The 21,672-nt window shown below is 49.6% G+C and overlaps 1 protein-coding gene across 1 annotated transcript in view; it reads right to left on the bottom strand.

The window, feature by feature from the left end:
* The window catches only part of Bmpr1a (bone morphogenetic protein receptor type 1A), a 118,054-nt gene that overhangs the window by 7,296 nt on the left and 89,086 nt on the right, over positions 1-21,672 (bottom strand). Inside the window, exons 4-8 of the mRNA XM_063233740.1 lie at positions 10,926-11,091; positions 10,293-10,395; positions 5,215-5,311; positions 5,015-5,114; positions 3,080-3,224 (exon numbers count right to left, since the gene is read on the bottom strand). Of these exons, the coding sequence (XP_063089810.1) occupies positions 3,080-3,224; positions 5,015-5,114; positions 5,215-5,311; positions 10,293-10,395; positions 10,926-11,091 (611 nt within the window). The remainder of the gene's footprint in view (positions 1-3,079; positions 3,225-5,014; positions 5,115-5,214; positions 5,312-10,292; positions 10,396-10,925; positions 11,092-21,672) is intronic.

Raw genomic sequence — 21,672 nt, 5'->3', positions numbered from 1 at the left:
TGGAGTGGCCTGTGCGGCTGCGGCAGGCATCAGGGGCTGGCCCGTCTCCTGAGAGACCTGCGCTGCTGCAGCCTGTGTCCTCTCGTTACCCACCTGCCAGCGGATGCACTGTGGGGCTGCTGCTGCTGTCCGTCTGGTTTTTTTGAGACAGGGTCTCACTCTGTAGCCCGGGCTAGCCTCAAACCCATGGCGATCCTCCTGCCTCGGCCTCCCGAGTGCTGCTGGGGTTACACGCGTGCACCGCCATGCCCGGCTCGGCCTGTTTCTAACCTATGTCTGTTATGCATGCCACTGCTGTGAGCACCGTTGGGTCTCTGTGTGGACTTGGTACTTGTTGGATAAATAGCAGAAGGACTGAGTCCCCTTACACAACTCATACAGGCTGGACAGAGTGACATGACTGCAAGCCAGCACTCTGGGAGGCTGTGGCAGGAGGGTGGTGAGTGCAGGCCCAGCCTGGGTGACTTAGCTCAAAACAAATACTAGAGAAGAGCTGGCAGTACAGCTCCCTGCCAAGGGCCTGGGGTCAATCCTCAGCGCCACAGAGAAAAGGCCCAGCTTTCCGGTCAGCTGGGTCTCACGGCACTCAGCCAGCCTTCAATGCCCTCATCTGTCTGCCGCCTCAGCCTCTGAACAGGGCCGCTCTCACCGCTGAGTGTGCGGTTCCCGACATGGCCCGCAGGCGAGTCCTTTATTAGATCTGTTCTGCCGTCCCAGCCGTTCCTTCACCCCCCTAAGTTCTTCTGTGCAGAACTGTAACTTTTGCTGACTGATGCGCATACTTTTTGTGCGCTAAGAAGCCTTTATGGGGCGGGGGGATTTTTTTAGCTCAGCGGCATAAGCACCTGCCTTGCAAGCAGGCAGTCGTGAGTTCGATCCCTGGTATCGATAAAAACGAGAAAGACAAAAAAAAAAAAAAAAAAGAAGAAGCCTTTACGCAACTCAAGGTCACAGGTGTTTTCTCCAGCATCTTCTTCCCACAGTTTAGAATCTAACCCTTCAATGCTAGTGATTCACTTCGGGAATGCCCATCACAATGGGACATAAGAAATCAGTACTTTCAAATTCTTGTTCTGTGACTTTTTCTAGGTAACGTACAGAAATTCCAGGCAAAAATTAAAATAGTGTCAGTCTTTGGGATAAATGGGCCCACATTTAGGTCAATTTCCCCATAAGCCAATTTTCTACAGCCGCGGGCTAAGGCGGAGAGCTGCCTTTTAACAAACGGACACCTGAGTCCCCCATGCTCCCACTCTCCCGGGAGGCAGTTACTTTGCTATCTCTGTTTACAAAGAAAAGTCTCGCACCCACAACCGCCTGTTCCTTCCCAGATTCTGTGCTGCTCCACCTTCTGCTAACGACAAGTCAAAAGCTCGCCTTATATTTTCCTATAAATCTTAGAATCGGTTTCTTCAAAATTTATTCGTATGAAAACGAAACTGCCAGGTGTGTGGCACACGCCTGTAATCTTAGCACTTAGGAGGCTGAGGCAGGAGGATCATTGTGAGTTCAAGGCCAGTTTGGGCTCCATAGTGAATTCAAAGCAGTCTGAACTAGAAAGCCTTACCCTGTTTCAAACAACAAACAAACAAAAAGAAACCACAAGCAAACTTGAGGTAAACTAAAGACCGTGTAATACAGGGTCCCCTGAGTCATAAACAGGATACGCGTCATTATTTGCTTACGATTTTATTAACACTATTTTGTAATTCCCAAGCTGGGGAGGTGGCTCAGCAGCATAGGCAGGCCTGGCAAGCAAAAAGTGCGGAGTCTGATTCCCGGGACCCCATCCACAAAAATATATGTAATTTCCAATGTGCAGATTTTACGTACATTTCTTAATCCTATTCTTAAATATTTCTTGCTTTTGACGCCATTTAAAATGGTACCACTAGACTTCTCAAAACCTAGAACTGGAGGTGCCATTCGACCCAGGTATGCCCCATCTTTCCAAAAGAATTAAAAGCATCACACCACAGCGATCTACGTGCATCCATGCTTATAACACCACAGTTTGTAATAGCCAGATCTTGGAAACAACCCAAATGCCCATCAACTGAGAAATGTATAAAAAAAAGATGTGGCATTTTTATACAATGGAGTACTACTCAATCATAAAGAAGGATAAACTGGAGACTTTTATAGGTAAATGGATGCAACTTGAGACCATGCTCATTAGTGAAATAAGGCACACATGTGTAAAAAGATGAACATGCTATCACGTTGTGAATTTCTAACCGTCTTCTGCTAGTGTATATCCACCCAACATTACATGTGACGACTTTACTCCGCAGCCTGACACACTCACCCACTGCCTGCATCCGTTTACACCACGCTTGGGATTTCCTGAGGGTCTACTCTGGGTGGCAGATATTCACTTTTAATGAAGTCCATTAAAAATCAATGGGGTACGAGTCCTTCCCAGAGCCCACCTCCACACCCAGGAGCCTGTGAGATCAGTAACCCTCTACATCCCCAAAATTACACTTCCTTCAGCCACCCAACTGAATCTACAAATGCAGAGAGGTTCTTACGCTGGACCCCTCCTGCTGTCTATCCAAAGGCTGACGGCAAACCTGGGGGCTAATTCTTGCACTCATCTAAGACTCTCTGACCTAACCTTCTCCCCAACCCCGCTTCTGGAGGCGGGCTTTTGCCACACAGCGCGGGCTGGCCCTGAATGCGGCAATCCTGCCTCAGCCTCCCGAGAGCTGGGATTCCAGGCGCGCGCCTCACCACACCGGCCTGAGCTAGTCTTCTTGCCCTCTGACATCACATGTCTTTCTTTCGTTGGAGTCTGTTACTGACCTGTTCTACTTTTCCTGGCTCATGCTTTTTCTTTTTGTCTTTCTTGTTTTGAGATAGGGTCTTGCTAAGTGGCTGAGGAGCCCAGCCTGGCTCACCATTCTCCTGCCCAGCTAAGAGTCCTGGGGTCACAGGCCTGCGCTACTGTACCCAGCGGTAAACTTCTAACTTTATGTCACCTTGCATTCGGGATGCACCTTCTCGGCACGGCACGGAGAAAAAGGGGGCCTGGCACATGTGCAGGGCCGCCCGCCCCCCCAGAGGCGCCACTCACCAGCAAGGGCAGTCCGGACCCACTGCCGGAGCTCTGCGACTGGTCAATGAGGTCTTTCAGAGACTCTCCCACCGGAATAAACGCCTCGTCCTGTTCCAAGTCGCGATTGTAGCGGCGTCTGTTTGAGATGCTCTTGCAGTAGTGTCTTTTAAAAAGCAGAAAGCAATGTATCTTAACGTTCCGCAACCGTAAAATCCTGGGCTTCCCACACCATCGTCCACCCTCTGGATGCCGCCGTACACCGAGCAGTCTCAAGACCGACAACACCCTGGTTATCCCTCAGGAAGGGACTCATGCCTCGGCCGAAGGGAGAGGCTCGGGGGGCCTGACAGTTAAACACAGATCAAGTGGCATGGAAGGTGTCCTCCAGGCTGTGACACGGTTTTCCTCAGTCTTACAGTATGAACCATCAGAAAGGCACACAGCACAGCACACCCATTTCTGCTGTGGAGGTTTTCATCTGTTTACAGCTGCAGTCTGGGGACATGAATAACGAACGCACCTGAACACACCTACATTTTGAGAAGGAGTACTGCAGAAACACTCCGCAGCACAGGGTACCCGTATTTTTGACCTGCAGCCTGTCATCTGGCTGTTTGTGGTGGTTTTTGTCACACAGCAGTTTTGTGTTGGTGGTGCTGGGGACTGAACCTCAAGTCCTTTAAAACGTTTTATTTTGTGACAGGCTGGCTTGAACTCGCAACCCTCTTGCTTCAGCTTCCCAGAGTGCTAGAAGTACAGTGTACACCGTCGTACCTGTACATAGCAGAGTTTTATTTTTATTAGCTAATGTTGTTTTATCTATTTATCTATCCATCTACCCCATCTGCCTCTCTACTGTATTTATCTGCTTCCAAGTTTTGTTCCTTTCTCTCTCGCACTGGGAATCAGTGCCAGGGTTAAGGTGCCACCGAGCTACCTTCCTGGCTGCTTCCAAGTTTTGTGTCAGCCTCAAAAAGTCTTCCAACCTCTGAGATTCATTTTATTATATACATGCATAATCTGACCTGACTCAAATTTATTTCAGGGCAAGAACTGTTCCAACCCCATTCCCCATTTATCAGTGGCAAGTCTCAAATCCATTTATTGAACAACACATCTTTCTCCTCAGTGATCTGGAGAAACCTACTTTGCATTTTGTTTGACTTTTTGAGACAGAGTTGCACTGTGCAGTTCAGGCTGGCCTTGAACTTGCTTTGTAGCCCAGGCTGGTCTCAGACTCCCAAGGATCCTCCTGCCTCAGCCTCCTGAGCGCTGGGATTATAGGTGTGAGCCAGCAGGCCTGGCTCTCCTCAGTGATCTGCAACGTAACCTTTGTAATACACTAATCTTGCTTGTCTATTTCGCTGACATCGCTTCGTTATCCCATTATGACAATGTTTTATTAATGGAGTTGTTTTGGGCTGGGCCTGTCTCACCTACTGCTCTTCTTTCTGGCAACTGTCTTCTAAGCTCACTAAGTACACACAATTCTTTTCTTTTTTTTATTTGGTCTTTTTCCTTTTTATCGGTACCAGGGAACGAACTCACGACTGCCTGCTTGCCAGGCAGGCGCTTATGCCGCTGAGCTAAACCCCCAGCCCAGTACACACAATTCTGAAGCTGTTAGTTACTAAAGAGTATCAGGCAACTGGTTTCTAGGGGTAGGGTATAAAAATTCAGACAGAACAAAACTATTTCACAACAAAATTGCGAATGTGCAGGAATATATAAGTATAAAATTGTGTCCAATTAATTAATTGGCAGTAAGATCTTTTCTCCTCTTAAGAAAACTAGTCTAGTTAACTGAAGGAGAATCCAAACTTAACAGTTTCTGAATCACCTACAGCAATCAGTGGTTCTGCAATAGTTTTAAAATAAGCATCAATATAATTAAAAAGTATTCTACATAATTAGAAAGTATTCTGCATCAAACCAAACCAAGTATCTTCTTACTTGTAACAGAAGCAGCTGGAGAAGATGATCATAGCGATTATGCAGATGGCCATGGAGATGAGCACGGCCAACCACCGAGCGCTGCCATCAAAAAATGGACCTGCCACACAGACAGAGGCAGAGAGTGAGTGAGCAGCCCTGGCCGCCACCTCTGTCAGAGGGCGCCGCACCACAGCTCAAGCCACAGGCACATGACCTACCTATGACGACAGGAGGAAGTGTCGGCTGCAAATACTGGTTACACAGATTGGTCCGACAACATTCTATGGTCCGGCGAGGCTGGGCTTTTGGAGAATCCTGGAACGGTGGTAAAATTGGAAAGGTTTGATATATTAACTGATAAGGAACTTTTAAAGTACTGCTAAAATACAACTTCTAATTCACTGAGTGAAAAGCATCTGTGAATTTTCAAAAATAATTGAAAAATTAAAATTTTGTACTTAACTACTGTTGCAAAGACTGTTAAAATAGGTTTCCTTTAAAAAATTGTAAAAGCAGTGTCCCCCTATGAAAACACCAGACAATAATTTACAAATAAAAATTTTTTATTGTTTTTCATTCTAAATGTTGGTGTGTCTTAATCAATTACCATATGGATTGTTTTTAGTACAAAAGTGACTAAAGTCATGGTGGCTTCTCCTAGAAAAGGCGGGTAGTAGGTTTTACTACAGTGATAAATTAGTATGAAAGGTCTAACCACACACGAGCAGCTATGACTCGGATGAGGTTTACAGTCAAACCAAGCAGTGGAAGAAGACCTAATCCAAGAGCAAGACTGGTGGAGAGGTAACCGAGGTCGGAGCAGACACACCAATCACAATGAAACTCAGGGAGCTGGCGTGGAGTCAGGTGAAGCACACGTGAGAGACGGGTGAACGCAGCAGTACTACTTCTCAGAGTCTGGCAGAGACCACCCACCCACCCACCCACCAGGAGAGGGAACTGGCCCGTCTCAGAAGGGAATCGAGGATTCCCTGTGGTGGGTGCCAGCGTGAGCAGCTGGGTGCTGACGGTTCAGTGCCGCCCGGGAGAGCCATCCTGGACCCAATGCTCACTGAAGGAAACTGTCATTTTCACAAGAGTAGCAGGAACACAAAGAGAAGTCTACCACGCTGCCTCATGCGTCGGATGGCCAGACAGGGCAAGCATCGTTCTGCTCGGGTCTGTCTTCACAGAGGCGGACCCACGTCCGTGACTGAGATTCCACCTGGTGTGATGGTCAGGAGCACCCTGATCTCTCTAAAAGGTGAGTTTTTTAAACTGAGTAGTTTTACTGTTTAAACAAGGCTTTCTCTGTGCTCAGACAGAGAAAACTGGTAGGTGAGGGTTACACTGTAGACGCTGCAATGGCCACGGTCCACAGACTGTGTGGAGGACGGGATGAGGGACACAAGTGTCCGCTACCAAGGGGCAGTTCCAGGACGGCTGCCGTGGCAAAGTGCGACCGGAAACCAGGCAATGGCTTCTCCACCAGTGCAGGGAAAAGACTAACCAGGGTGCGGGAGACAAGGACATGCGGTCCCTCAACTCCCAGGAATGGAGAGCTGGGACCCCGCGGGAACCGAAGAGTCTCACGACGCCCTCTGTACTGTACAGAGCGCGCTTTCCAATCTGGTGAGTCTTATCCCTGGAAGACCAGAACTCTTGCTAGTGAGAGCGCTGAAAGACAGCGATGACGCTGGTTTCGGAAGCCAGGAGTGCCGTGAAGCAGAGCTGAAGTCCTGTTTCCTCACTTGGCAGGGGACTGACGTGGCGCAGCGTCCTGGGAGGAGCAAGGGCTTCGGAACCTCTGGATCCAGCTCCACCAGTTGCTCCCTTCTGACCTTGGGGATCTACCTCTTTCTGGGCTTTGGTTTCCTCTGCTGAAAAGTGCAGGACACAAACTACCTGCCCCCTCACCCAAGATCCTGGGTTCTATCCCCCCCCCCCAGTACTGGGGCGGGCAGTAACTGCAAGCAAGGACACAGCTACCTACCAAATACTCAGCACCAGAAAATGCAAACAGTAAGTGTCTGCCTCCCTCTGGTGAGCTTGATGTAAATCCTAGATAAGATCCTGTGCACAACAGATACTGTCAAATGGAAGAACCCGTTCAGAAGGACAGAGAAACTAGGATGGGGGAAGGAGAAGAAAAGAAAAAATACATCCACAAGATCCTTCAGACAGTTACATCATCAGTTTCTCTTAGTGTATTGGAAAGAAAGGCTGTGCTAATACTGTTTGAACAATTAAATGCCTGTATTTAGCACTCTGAGTAACTAATTCAAAGATAACAATACACGAGGTATGGATCGTTGTTATCCTATTATCTTGTTTTGAAAATTTTTTTTTCCTCTTAAAAAAAAAACATTCTAGAATAACCCAGAGGGCAGGGCAGCCCCAGGAGAAACAGCAGACTCCTCGCTCATCTGTCTGTCTGTCTGTCCTACACAGGCTGCCCACAGACGCAGCGGGTAGAAGCAGTACCAGTTCTCTACCTCCCCACTGGGGCTGCTCCTGGGCCTTTAATCAGCACTGTGCATTAAACCCTCTCGAATGCAAGCCAAGGGCTGCTGCGGCTGCAGCCTGGCCACGGCTGTCCAGATGATGGCACTGGAGGCACACGTTGTTCTGTCCACACGCCCTCCACTCACTGCCCTTGTCCTCTGCAAGTCAACTTGCAGCTCCTGACTTAGGGGAATAAAAATCCTTGTAGGGAAAAGGTCCACTTGGCGCTGGTGAAGTGGAAGATTCCTTTCTGCGCGCCTGGGCTGGAGGCTGCACACTGAGAGGGAACAGAAGCCAAGCAGCAGGAGGCACCACAGCACAGCAGGTCCAGGGCCAGGCTGACCCCAGCGTCTGGGCTGCCCCACACCTGGCAGCTGTGCAGTAGGAGCAGGGGCTGCAGGACACGCAGAAGGCTGGGCTGGGCCCGCACTGGCCAGAGGCTATCATGTGGACACTCCTCAAAGACACTGTAAAACAACACTGTAGCATCTTAAGGCTGACATCTAGAATTGTTTACCATGAATTTAAGTAACTACACAGAGTGTATTAATTTCTGGCTTACCTCACACACTGCCACTTTAAAACATAACTGTTACCTCATCCTTTAATCTACTCAGTGGAGTCTCAATAGGACTCCATTTGATAGTCATTGTCAGCATTTAAAAAAATGAAGACTGCTTCTTGTAATCACTGAGAATTTCATACTGGAGCTATTTCCGTGCAGTGTTTCTGACAGTATTATGCTTGAATCATGTAATATATTAATATGCAATTCTCTACATCAAAATATGTATGCTTAGATTGTATCCTGTTTTGTTTTTTTTTTTTTTTTTTTTGGTACCAGGCATCAAACTCACGACCTCAAGCTTGCCAGGCAGGCGCTTGTGCCACTGAGCTAAATCCCCAGCCCCCTATTTTTGTATCTTAAAAAAAATGTCTAGTTTAACACTGCAGTTACTATCAGTATAAAACCAACTGAAATAGGATGCATTAACATCTTTATTAAGATATTAACAATTTTATTAGCAAAGACATTTCTTAGATGGATGGGTCTTTCAAAAGACTAGTTCATAAATCTGAGGCTAAACATTACTCAACACTAATGCAGACCTGAAGCAACTTTATTTCCACTGTTCTTTCTCTTTTAAACAGCACTACACCCTTCGTCCACATAAACAGACGATCACAGCAGCAATCTGCCACCCCAGAGCATGTGCTAGAACTCCCAGGGCAAACAGCACCAAAAATTATCCTCCACGATCTAGCAAAGTAGCCAAAGGCAAAACCCTGGACACCACCTGCCAGGGAAATGCAGCTGGCACCCGCGCCTGCCCTGCGGGGAGACCTGCGCTTGGAATGCCAGCACTGTATGGAATCCGCTTCTACACTCGGGCTGAGCCGCATTCACTGGAGGAGAGAGGACTGCGTGCAGAGGAGGAGGAGAAGGGAGAAGGCTTCGACAGCATAGCTATGTCCTCAGGCAGGACGGTGAAGGGACAGCACCTGACACACCCCGGATTTGTCAAGGGACCCCCTCAGAACTATCCCTGAGCTGCCAGACAACACAACGCCAACAGCCAACACCAATTTTGCCATCACGTACCAAGTGTGTGAAACCCTTCACCTCTCGGTACCCTGCCTGACCCTCAGCAATTCCTTTGCAGTCCCGTGCTTCAAGTCACCGAGCTGAAGAGAGGGCGTTAGACCGAGAGTGTGGACACAGACGGTGGAACTTAGCAGCAAAGTCACACTGCGGTGAACTCGGTTTGGGACAGACCTAGTTGAGAGCCTGCAGGGCACCTGACATCTCCACCCTTGGGCCCTCCTCTCACTGTTCAAAGTGGCTTATGGGTAATACACTAACAGCGTAGAGCCAGAAGCTGCGACTCAATCAGCATTGCCCCGACGCTGACAAGTGAGAAGGAAGGGTTAATTCCCACAGGACGAAATGTACCATGGACACATACAGGAAGCTACACAGAAAAACTCTCCGTGTCCTTTCTTATCAATGTCCAGAGCCAGCACCCTCCTCCACACAGTGGCGGGGCCGTGGCTCAGTGGCCTGCACGAAAGGGACCAGAGTACCCGGGAGCGTGGTGCGACCACTGAAGCTCTGACGTGACACCCACGGAGCAGCCGCAGTGACCACCCCTGGGAGGGCCACACGGAGCAGCCAAAGTCCCCGGGAGCTGCTATTTTTTCCTGGGCTGGGATAGAGGGTGTGGAGAGGGGAAAGGGTGCAAACGCTTTTTCTCAGGGCGAAGGAGGAAGGAGAGCCGCCTCCGAGGCCCAGGGAGTCCGACAGGAAGGGGTCTGCGGTCCCGCTGAGCGTTTGAAGCACAACACCGAGGTCTCAAGCAGACCCATGGAAGCTGAATAATGTAATTTCTGGCACAGCAGAGGCTTAGGAATGCGTCTAGAGAGTTCTATCCGGAGCTGTTTTTACACACACGAAGACTGTCCAGAACTCTGATGCAAGCACATTTGAGACCACAGCTGGCAGGATATCCCCAGCTACCACCGACCCTTAGCACCCCTCGGGCACTGCTTTTAGGATGACTCCACTGACACAAGGGCGTCCTACATCCAGCCCTGGCTGCCTATCCCCCTGAAGTCCTTCTCAGTGCCCTCGATGGCCACATCATCGCTCTGCAGGCAGCACAGCCTAGCAGGACTTGGGACCTGGCACTCCAACAAGCACAGCCCTGTCAACCACCAAGGTATGCGCCCCCAGGACTCCTGCTTCTCCAGGGGGCCACACTGCGCACGTGGACCCCAAGTCAGAGCTCACCTTGCACTGGAAGTCAGACCCTTCGTATTTCATACACCCTGAAGCTAGAGTGGTTTCTCCTTGGTCATCTTCTTCTATGATGGCGAAGCAATGTCCATTCGTTCTAACAGGAAAAAGCAACAAGGTGACCTCACATCAGACAGTACCAACAAGCAGGGAATAGCACACAGGGCCACACAGAAACATGCTGAACACCACACTATCAAGTAGGAAGAGTAAAATAGTCATATAAATCAGACACGGACTGGAAATTCAGGGAAAGAAAGCAACAGTTAATTATCCCAGCATTTTTTATGTTTCAACCAATTAAGAAGCAGGAGTTGTGGGTGAATTTTTTGACTTCTTTATGGTAATTTACTTAAGAAAAAGTGTTCTACAATGAGCATCATTAACATTATAATAAAAAGTGCACCAAGTGCAGAATGTTAGAAAAATCTAATTTCCTTCAAAAGGCCATGCTACAATGTAACACTAATAAAATAACCCTGAATCGCTTCATAGTAGCAATGTTCCTATATTTAAAAGGGAAGCCTTGGCTTTCTGGAAAGACTCGGTCTGGAAAGACTCCGCACACACGGGGAAACACAGCCAGTTCTAAGGGTTCTCACAGTAGTGCTGCGGCCGGATACTCACATGCACGTGTTGTTGATGGCATCATCCGGGCAGTGTCCTGAGCAGTAGCACTTTAGAAACGGCAAGGTGTCCTCCGGCGCTACGGTCACTCCGCTCTCCACCGTCTTCTTGGGGTCGGAGTCTGACCTCACCCCGGCACCGTGGAGCATGCTGTCTAGATTCTGCCCTGTGTCCAAGAACGGAAGGTGTCAACAGCCTTTCTGGGGCTGATCATTCATGAGTCCCAATGGGGAAAGTTTCTAACTCATGACAGTAACTGAAGCTAATACACCTTCTTTAAGAATCTTCCATTCCTAAACTAACATTAGTTAGAAACTTGCACAGAGTCTCCACACCAATCACTGTGGGCTGTATGGAGACGGCCACCTCACAAGTCTACACTAGCGGAAGACAAGACCCACAGTCAGTCCGTGACAGCTTGTAAGGAAGGCTGAGATCACTTCCGATCACCAAATTCAGGATTTCTTTCTCTCTTTCAAAACTTTTTTAAAGTTTTTTGAGACAAGGTCTTGCTGATCAGTCCAAGCTGGTCTTGAACTCATGGCCATCCTCCTGCCTCAGCCTCTCAAGTGCCACAATGCCCAGCTCAAAACTTTTGACTGCGTTTTCCTTTCCTTTTCTTTTCCAAGGTTCTTGATCTGTGCCGGCCTGCAAATGGTGATGCTAAGCCCCTCGCCACGGCCGCCAGCTGCCTAAGGAAAGCAGCAGTGAGCGTCCCAGCCTGCCATGTTCTCTAGAGCCTTTCTAAACCATCAGGGTCACTGGTTCAAATCCAGATTACGCTGCAGGACACTGAAGGCTGCGGGAGGCTAACAGCTGTTTGACGGGAACACAGCGGGGTTCCTGCCCGGTCCAGACGCCATGGACGCTATCACGACAGGACGCTGGGTCGTGCGGGGCTAGCAGCAGGAGTGACTAATCCAGCCCTGCAGGGGCTTAGCATCACCATTCCGTCCACATCACGTCGGCCCTTACCACCCGTGTCAGGATAACTGCTGAAACGTACCAGCAAAGCTCCTGCTAACTCTCGCAGCGGCCAGCAAACACAAGTCCTCTTCTATTGTAAAAGTTGGGGAACGGTGGTAGGATAGGGGTGGAGAAACCCCACCGGGCCCAGCCCTGCTCAGCTAGCTGGGGGATGCTCTGCAGCCCAGCCACGGCTCCAGCCCCATGACTCCAGAGACTGCGGGACTGACGGCTGAGGCCTCTTCACCAGCTTTAAAATACTACTTCAAGTCAGGCATGGAGTGCACACCTGCACTCCCAGTACCAGGAGGGTGAAGCAGGAAGATCGCCAGGAGTTCAAGGCCAGCCTGCGCCACACAGTGAGGTCCAGGCCAGCCCAGCCACACAGTAAAACCATATTTAGGAAGAAAACCAGCAACCAGACGAACAAATCCTTAGTGTCCTATTTATTAAGAGAGGGACAGATAGAGATAGAGACAGACATAGAGAGAAAGACAGAGATAGAGATAGAGACAGAGACAGAGATAGAGATAGAGAGAAGAGAGAATCAAATGGACACACACCAGGCCACTTTGTGAGGCCAAGGCACAAGGGTACCAATTCAAGTAAAGCTGGGCAGCTTAGCAAGGCCCTGTCTCTAAGTAAAGACCACAGAGGACAGGGAAGACGCAGCTCAGTGTGAAGGCCCTGCATTCAAGTCCTAGAGTCACCCAAAGAACCAGTGTCAGTAGCACCTAATTCACTTAAAGAGGTCACGCATATAAATGAACTGACAGTGTGCCCCAGTATAATCAGGTGTAGAAGTGAAGACAACGTAATAACAAATTACAACACGGAGGAATCCGGGAAGTCCCAGAATACCTCCGGAAGTCAGGAGGTAAAACCCAGAAGCATCATTTGCATCTCGGGGCTTACGATGTTACCTCAAGCACTTACTCAGCAGAACATTAACCGGGACCACCTATGAGCCATCAAGGTACTAAACACTGAAAATACAAAGACATATTTTAAAATGATCTGCTTCGTAAGAAATTCAGTTAGAAACAAATACTAATCAACACAGTGTAAAGATGCGAGCATACAAAGGTATGGGGGTGGAACAGGACCTGCGCCCCAAGGCAGACGCTGGCCGTGTCCGCCAGGCCAGTGACCAACGTGCTCTGCCACCTCCCCTGCTGGTGCTTCCTCCATGTCTCCCTCCATCCGTGACTTAGTCTTTTTTTCAAACAGAAAAAAATAATAAGTAACAGTAAAAGAGAGTCTCAAAACAGGCTGGTGGAGACTAACGATAATCATAACACTGCATATTGTTAAACTCACAGGAGCGTTCAGCATACCAGATGCAGGCATGAATCATGGTCCAGGAAATTACTGGCATAAAGCTTTCTCAATGAACCTGAGAAACCAGCTGGGAACTATCTTAAACGTCTTATGTTTATATGTTTTTTCTTCTCCCTGCCTTTCCCCTTTTTCCCATCAGTTTTTCTTTCCTTTTGAAGAATTGCTTCCCATTTCACAGTATCTATTATACATTTTGAACCTTGTTTACTCTGTCAGATTCTCACACTAGGGAGACAATGTAATGTTTACACATGAGTCAGATTTATTTCACTTACAAGTATGTTTTCAAGTTGCATCCATTTACCTATAAAAGTCTCAACTTTTATCTTTTTTATAACTGAATAGTATTCCATCATAAAACCTCACATCTGTTTAAGCATTCCTCAGTTGATGGGCCTCTGGGTTGTTTCCAAGATTTAGCTACCACAAATAGTGCTGCTATAAATATGGGTGCATACATAGCCATTACTTAATCTTACCTTAAACAGAACCCCTGTCTTGTTTTAAACTTGGTGTCAAAAAATAAAACAAAATAAACTTGGTCTCTCTCAAGTCTCCCAAGTGCATCTGAATTGTCCTGTCTTTCTCCAAACCTAAGCTACCCCTAGGCCCATCACCTGGCGTTCCCACCAGCACAGGCCCCTCTCAGGCATCTCCATCCCTTTCCAGCCCTGTGTTTCCAGCCTGCACGTGGCCAGAATGAAAACACATGGCTGAGCTGCCCGTTCCTGCCTAAACCAACCAATGGCTTTGTGCACGCTCCAAGGAGGACTCTACCTGGCTCCACCCTGCGGGGCCAGCATGGAGGCAGCTGCACTCCAGCTTCCCGAATGCCCACAGATCCTGGGTGCCAGAGGGCACAGCAGTCCTGAGGTCTCGGCAGCTGGGCACTTGGGTCGTATTTCAACACCAAACAAAACGTAAAAGCTCATAGCCCAAGTGTGAGCCTCGGGGGGACGACAGGGACAGACACAGACGTGCTGCGCATCTCTGTCGGCAGCCACAGGCTTGGGCATCCATGAGTTACCAGCTCTTTGTTTCTGGACATCCTGTTTTCCCAGTAACTTGGGAGTTCTGTGGACAGCAGAGAACCTCCCTGCCCCAGCTGTAAGTGGAACACACGATGGGACTCGGGGGCAAAGGCCGGAGAGCCGGAGGCCCTATGTGACACAAAGGTGGTACACGAATGCTCTGCCACACTGATCAGACACCAGAGAGAGCTCAGGAGGACTAAGGGAGAAGAAGAAAGCAGGAAAGTGACTGGGGGTGAGGGCCGTATCCAGCTGGCTCCCACCAGGTCCACGTGGCTATGTACATTCGGGTGAGTCAAATGGGATGGAACTGTAACTCAGCTTCTCACTCCCAGTGCCGGAAGTGCTGGACAGACAGGCACAGCTGCAGCTCTCCTAGCAGATGGCACGACGGAGGACCAGTGCCGCTGCTCGGGCCACATGCAGCTCTGCCAGCCAGCGCTGCACAAGCCAGTGTGGCTGCGTCCCAACAAAGGCACTACGGATGGCGCAATCTGAGTTTCACAGACCGTCACACACCAAGACATAGACTCCCCCGTGTCCTGCACTCATGCAAACAGAACACTCATTTTCACTCACGGCTGGAACAAAAGCAAGCAACACGCTGCCCTGCGCCACGGGCTGCAGAATGCCACACCAAAACCACTGCCAGAGGACCTTCTCCCACACCACGCTGGTCTGGGGGAGGCGAATTAAAGGAGAAACAGGTGACTTAGTGGCAGAGTCAGGAAGCACAGTAACAGGTCTCCAACGTCTGACAGAGAGGCACAATCGATGACTGCGCCTCTCGCTACACTCCTGGACGGCAGGATACAGACCGCAGAAGGGAGTTACAGTGCGATCTACTTCAGTGCCTTCAGTAAGTGCGCACCGACTAAAACGGGTTCTGAACCACTCACCAGCAGGACGGGACTCCACACCCCCTACTGCACACCCTGCTCCTGGGTGACCAAAACAAGCTTGAGAAACAGACGCTAAAGCCGCACACTAAAAGCTTCCAGATCCTCGGCTTCCTGCTTCATGGCGTTATGGTGAGAACACGAGGCTCTGAGGTATGGCATCCTTACTTCAAACATTCCAAAACAACTCATGATGCTGGAGGACGGTAACAGTGTGCATGAGGACACAGGTCTGGGCCTGAGTCGGCGATGTCAAAGACGACTGACAAGGTCACGGGGTTTCATTGCATCCTTCTCTTTTCCTCGGGGATGTGCTTGAAATAAGTCCTTTTCTTCTGTAAAAGTTTTTTTTTTTTTTTTTGGTCTTTTTCATTTTTATTGGTACCAAGGATCGAACTCATGACTCCCTGTTTGCAAGGCAGGTGCTTATGCCACTGAGCTAAATCCCCAGGCCCCGGTAAGGAGTTTTTTAAAATACCAAGTAAAGCATGGATGCCTTCTTGTCACAAAAAAACGAAACCACACATGAAAAGCAACGATGTTGGGGACGCACGCTGCTGCTAACCCTTCTCCTGTGCACTTGCCTGTCAGGATGACAGGTGACATATTCTCTCGGGTCCACACATCACAGCTGCTGTCTCCAAGGCCCTCCTCTTAGGTGCAGGGCTTTGTTGTTTTTTGTTTCTTTGTTTTGTTTTTGTTTTGAGGCAGGGTCTTGCTATGTGTTTTAGGCTGGCTTCAAACTCACTACACAGCCCAAGCTGGCCTTGAACTCACAGTGATCTTCCTGTCTCAGCTCCCAAGTGCTGGGACTTGAACCCTGAACAGGCCCTCCAACCTCAGTTCCAGATCTCTTCTGATCTCTGAGTTTCCTCTTCTCCTTGAAGAAAAAGAGTTGTCTGTCCTATCGTACCTGCCAGCGCGGACTTTCCAACCACACCCCTGGCAGCCCTTGGCACACTCCCCGAGGTGTCTGTGAGCAGCAGTAGAGGAAGACCGGCGCTGTGCAGGTCCCGGGCACCTAACGCGGGGATGGACGCTGCGCCAGGGCCACGGGCCTGTGCACCCCACCTTCAGGGCTGGCTCCTCTCAGCCCATGGCAGCACAGAGCGGCGTCCTTACCACTTCCTCTTAATGTGCCCACAGTCCCTCTACAGTGAGCTGCCGGCCTCCGCCACTAATCTGGGGACAGTGGTGAGTCCATACACACAAGGTGGGACTAGTATCTGACTTCCCTTCTGCTAGTTTTAAAAACTAAGCATGTTCTGCAGTAGTTTATTTTGCTTTTTTGTTCCTATGGTGCTGGGATCGAACCCAGGGCCTGTGCGTGCGAGGCCAGAGCTCTACCACGAGCCACACCCCACACCTTGCTTCCTGACTGTCCTCACAGACCCACTACAGCCCCACCTCACGGAGGATGTTCCTCCTCCACGTTCCGCTCTGGTCCGTTCAAAGTGGTCCTCGTCCTCAAGCTTCATGCCGCCTTTGGGCCCAGATCATCTAAGGTCACCTTGCACTCTGCCTGACAGATGTAAAACCAGAGGTGTCACCAAGGGATCCTCCATCTCTCTAATGGGAAAAGATAACTAGAGAGTCTTGCCAGCAGGCTGAACAATATGAAGTACACAGCTAGAAACAGCTCTCCGTTTTGTTTGTTCGCCGAGCTGTGCGCACTGTGTAGAATCACTGCACAGAACCAGGTGCTGTTTCCAGCCTCTCTGGGGTGACTGCAAGAACAGCAAACCTCTTACGGTTAGAGGAGTCTTGGGAGAAAGGCAACAACCCCAACCCAAAGATCACTTGGAACAAAAGGAGGAGGAGGAGGAGGAGGACATTAACATCCAACAGACACCGACACTGGCCTTGCTGTGAGACCTACTTAGAAGGCAGTGCGTGGCACCCAACAGCGCACAGGCCCGTCCTCGCAGGGAGGAGCAGAGCGGGCCTGGAAGCAGAGGTCATGGGAGCAAGGGCCAGGAGAGGAGGCGGGCGAGGTGAGTGGCCAGAGGGCAGCCTGCCCAGAAGATCACGGGGAGCCATGTGTAAGGCAGGTAACAGACCTAGAGCAGAGGCCAGCTGCACACAGACGCAAGACTAACCCAAGTCTTAAGGGCACTGTGCTGCAGAGAGCCCCAGGGTCGGCGGGCTCAGGCAGGCCTGCGTGTCCTCAGCTGCCAAGGCGTCTCCTGGCACCCAGCCCTGCACGCTCACAGGAAGAGGTAACCAAAGCTGCTAGGTCCCGCAAGGGCCACCCTTCGCCAAGAGCACCAGGACAGGGAGACTTCCCGGGAATAGCGCGGGGCGCTGTCACAGAGCCTACCCGTCCTCCACCTAACTGCCGCAGAGCAGTGTGTGCAGTGTGTGACCTTCCTCCGCAGCACTGAATTCAGGGTACCCACCCATAATGTTTCTCAGGCACACACACAGGGCCACACAGAGGGAAAACGGATGGAAGGCGAGGGCTGTGGCTGCCCACAAGGCCTGAATTCGCGGCCAGGTGCACCAAGTGGGTGAAGTGCAGGGTCCTCCGAGGAGGAACTGAACGCTCTACCACCCAGCACCTCCAGGCTGTGTGTGGAAGACAGCGCTGCTGTTGCCAGACAAGAGTGGTGCCCTGTGACAAGGCTACTGGCTACTCTCCCCTCCCCTTCGGGGGCACAGAGGGGTGTGCAAAATGACAGTGCACGCGTGCCCCTTCTCCATGCCTCGGACGCAGCCCGAGCCTCAGATAACTGACAGCCCAACCCAACAGCTTCAGCTCTTCCCCTTGCCAGTGTTGGCTTTACACAGACAGGGCTTGTGCCAGGACTCGCGTCTAGAAGGCCGCATGCAGCCTGAGGTGGGGTTTGCAGAGGTGGCCAGATCTAGAGTGTGTAAATAGCTCCTAGAGCAGTGCTGGGATTAAGGGTGCGAAGATGAAGGGTGGGGATTACTGATCAATCTCCTGACTGGTTCCTGGGTAGAAGGGACAGAAGAGGCGTAAGACACGCCTCCTGTCACTCTGTGGCCCCTTCCTCTGTGATACCCCTCTGCCACGCCATCTGCCTCGCCAGCCAAGCACACATCAAGCTCAGTGCATCTTGCCTCCTTTCACTGTGGCTGTTGGGTGTTTTGTCTCAGCCGCCACAAAAGGAACCAAGACAGCATGTAATTCACTGTGGCCACTCCACTGAGAAAGGAGTCTGCTGGAGGCTCCAGGGGAAGGAAGGCCGCCGCTCCTCCTCGGGTTACCTGCTGATTCTATCCCAAGTCGGCTGGTGAGGCCAGCATCTCAGCGGCCACACTGTGGCCGAAGTGAGCTCACCCACGGCTGGACCGACGCTCAGAGACCAGCGCTGCTGCCCTCTCACTCCCCGACAGCACGCTTCCCTCACCCTTCTGCGCCACTGTGCTGACCTGGACTTGTGGTCACTTACCATTGGCAACAGCCTAAGGAACAGAAAAGGTGAACTTGCCCCAGACCCTCTTCATTGCCCAGCCTCTGTCCATCTCTCCCCCCTAGCTCTCTAACAGCCAATGTTGTTTAAGGGAACAAAGTTTCCAGGCTATGGCAACGGCACAGATTTGGTCAACGATGACTGTCCCGTCCTCTTGTTTACAGGAGTGCTCTCAGTTTAAGGCAAAACCTTCTGGCAAGGGGCAGTTTCTGGGGACACTTGGGCTTCCTGGTACTGCCTAAGGTCCAACAGAGACAGATCCTGGCCCTTTCTCCCATGTTTCCAGCCTCAAGTGCAGCAGGTAAGAGCAGCCATTTAGTGACCAAGCGGCAAACGCCAAGAAAACCATGTCAGTGGAAGCTAGCACTGCTCGGCCACCAGCAAAGACCCAGGAATACACCCTCCTCTGGGAACCAGATCTCTCCTGTCCACGTCTCCGGTTCTTGGGTGATCAGCTAAAACCTACACTTCTAAAATCCACGACCAAGTCCAAAAAAGTGAGAAGTAAACACTGCAGCCTCTTTTTTTTAATTCAAACCCAAGTAACTTTATCTGAATATAAAGAATTTAAATCTGCATAGGAACACTGGATACTCCAAAAGTCCCTGTGTATATCTAGGATACACATTATTCTGCTTTATCACAAGAAAACCACGTGCAGAGAAGCTTACTTTCCCGAAAGACAATCCAATATAAAGTTAGAGCAAAAGCAGAAAGGTATTTCCCAAAAAACTACTCCACAATCTTTCCCACTCACTACTAAAACATCATACTTTTTCTACACTGGAATGGGTTTTAAGAGCAACTTTTTGTATGTGTGTTATATGAAGCAAATATCAAAATGATTTTTTGGGGACTGAGATTCCACTCCGCCTAGATAGAATGGCTATTATCAAGAAATCAACCAATAACAAACGCTGGAGGGACTTTGGGGAAAAAGAACTCTTCTCCACTGTTGGTGGGAGTGTAGACTGCGGCAACCACTGTGGAGATCAGCGTGGAGACGCCTCAAAAAACTAAGACTAGAGGTCACATCCAACCCAACTACTCTCCTTCTGGGTATCTTCCCAAAAGAATTAAAAACATCAGACCACAGTGATATATGTAAACCCATGTTTATAGCTGCACAATTTATAAACGCCAGATCTTGGAAACAACCTAAATGCCCATCAACTGAGGAATGGATAAAAAAGACGTGATATTTTTATACAATGGAGTACTACTCAGCTATAAAGAATGATAAATCAGAAACTTTCATAGGTAAATGGATGCAACTTGAGAATCTACTCATTAGTGAAATAAATAAGATACATGTGTAAACATCGTATTGTTTCATTAGTGTGACAAGCTGAAAGAAAAAACGTATATATATATGTCTATGTCTATGTATATAAAAAATAGTTAAGATAGTTATACAACTGACTTCTGAGTTCACTAAAGAAAAAGATTTGTACTGGTGCTGTTCGGACAACTGAAGAAAGACGGCTTGTGTTCTGGGTGAATGACTTGTAGGTGACAATGTGCAATGTATGTAACCACTGTTACCCCCTGGTCAACGTGTTTTGAATTTCTGCTTTAGTTTTTCTTCTTCTTTTCTGTGTTTGAATTAAGTGGGTTTGGGAAAAAATTACTTTGGGTGTGAGATAGTAAACATAAATGATGCCATTAATTTAAGTGCTCACCTTCACAACTACGACAGCTTTGGTTACGGCTGACCAGGGCACAGAAAGCATTTAAGGTGCTGTGTTACATAATCTGATGTTTCACAGGTAAAAGTTGCATTTGCAAGAAGGCTCTTTTTCCAAGCATGGTAATAATAAAGCTACCTCTTCCGGGAGAACATGGCGGACAGATAACAGCAACTACCGGCGGCTCTCTGAAAGACTCGGCTCAGAAGCCAGGAATGGTGCGGACTAAGGAGACATAAGCAGGTGGAGATATGCTCTGCTGACTCAGGAACGAACTGGGCTGAGAGAAGCCAACTTGGAATGCAGTCCTGGTGCTAAAACAGGAACAGAAAAGACTCGGTGTGGAGGCTGGAACCGCGCCATTGTAAGCCGCGATTTGGGTTTCCCGCCGCACAGCGGCTGGCTGCCTCTACAGCGGCTCGGCAAGGAGAGAGACGCGCGGAAGCTTGAGAACGGCAATCTGCGAACGGCAGGGAGGCGTGCACTGACTTGTGGTGAGGTGAGTGAGAGAAACTGACACTGTACCACAGTTTGACTCCAGCAGAGGACTTTCTGGGCCCGAGCAGTCCTGCGGGAGCAGGGCGCGGTGGCGACTCCAGCCACACATCCCCCTCTCGGGCGGGATTGGTGAAAAGTGCCTGGCCTGCGTGACGCTGCCGGCGGACCTGGTAGACTGTCCCAACCCAGATCCCAGAGCCTGACGGTGGCCGGGAGGGGAGACGCGTAGGCTGCCTGGTCCGTAACTCCCTGGTGCGCAGCGGTGAGCGGGAACACCTAACTGGCGCAATTCGATCAGGCTGTGGCTGACTGGGAGAGAAGCTGGGCCTCTTATATAAGCTTGCATATATAAGGAACAGAGAAGAAGAGGCAGCATGGGAAGAGGCAGCAACAAGAAAGGCCCCTCGGCCCCCAATTCTGAGAAACAGGCAATAGCAGACACCGCACCAATATACATAAGGCACCATATAGAGAGCCTCATAGACCAATTCAGGAATGAAGTTATCAACGACCTGAAACTAGAAGTATGCAGAATAGTTAGAGAAATGCTAAGTACCACCCAAGAAAAAACAGGTGGTGGAATGGAAGAACAGAAAAAAAGGGGAGAATTGTTTGATGGAGAAAACAGAGAAAGCATAGAATACATGAAGCAGGTTCAAAGGGACTACCAAGATACTAAGAAGTCTATCGAAGACTGGCATAACAGCTTGAAAGAAACTAAGGACAGACTATCTGAACTGGAGGGCAGACTTGTAATATGGGAGAATGAAATGAAAAACTTCTTAAAAATAACAAAGAAACAAACAGCAATAATACAAAGACAAGAAGATGATAAGAGGATCCATAACTTAAGGATTAAGAACATAAAAGAAGAAGTAGGGATGCAA

The sequence above is a fragment of the Cavia porcellus genome, unplaced genomic scaffold (genome assembly GCF_034190915.1).
Source record: "Cavia porcellus strain 051 isolate PalLab524CR breed Dunkin Hartley unplaced genomic scaffold, mCavPor4.1 scaffold_23, whole genome shotgun sequence".
NCBI classification, from domain to species: Eukaryota; Metazoa; Chordata; class Mammalia; order Rodentia; family Caviidae; genus Cavia; species Cavia porcellus.
The sequence above is the reverse complement of the archived record's forward strand: the minus strand, read 5'-3'. Positions and strand labels throughout refer to the sequence as shown.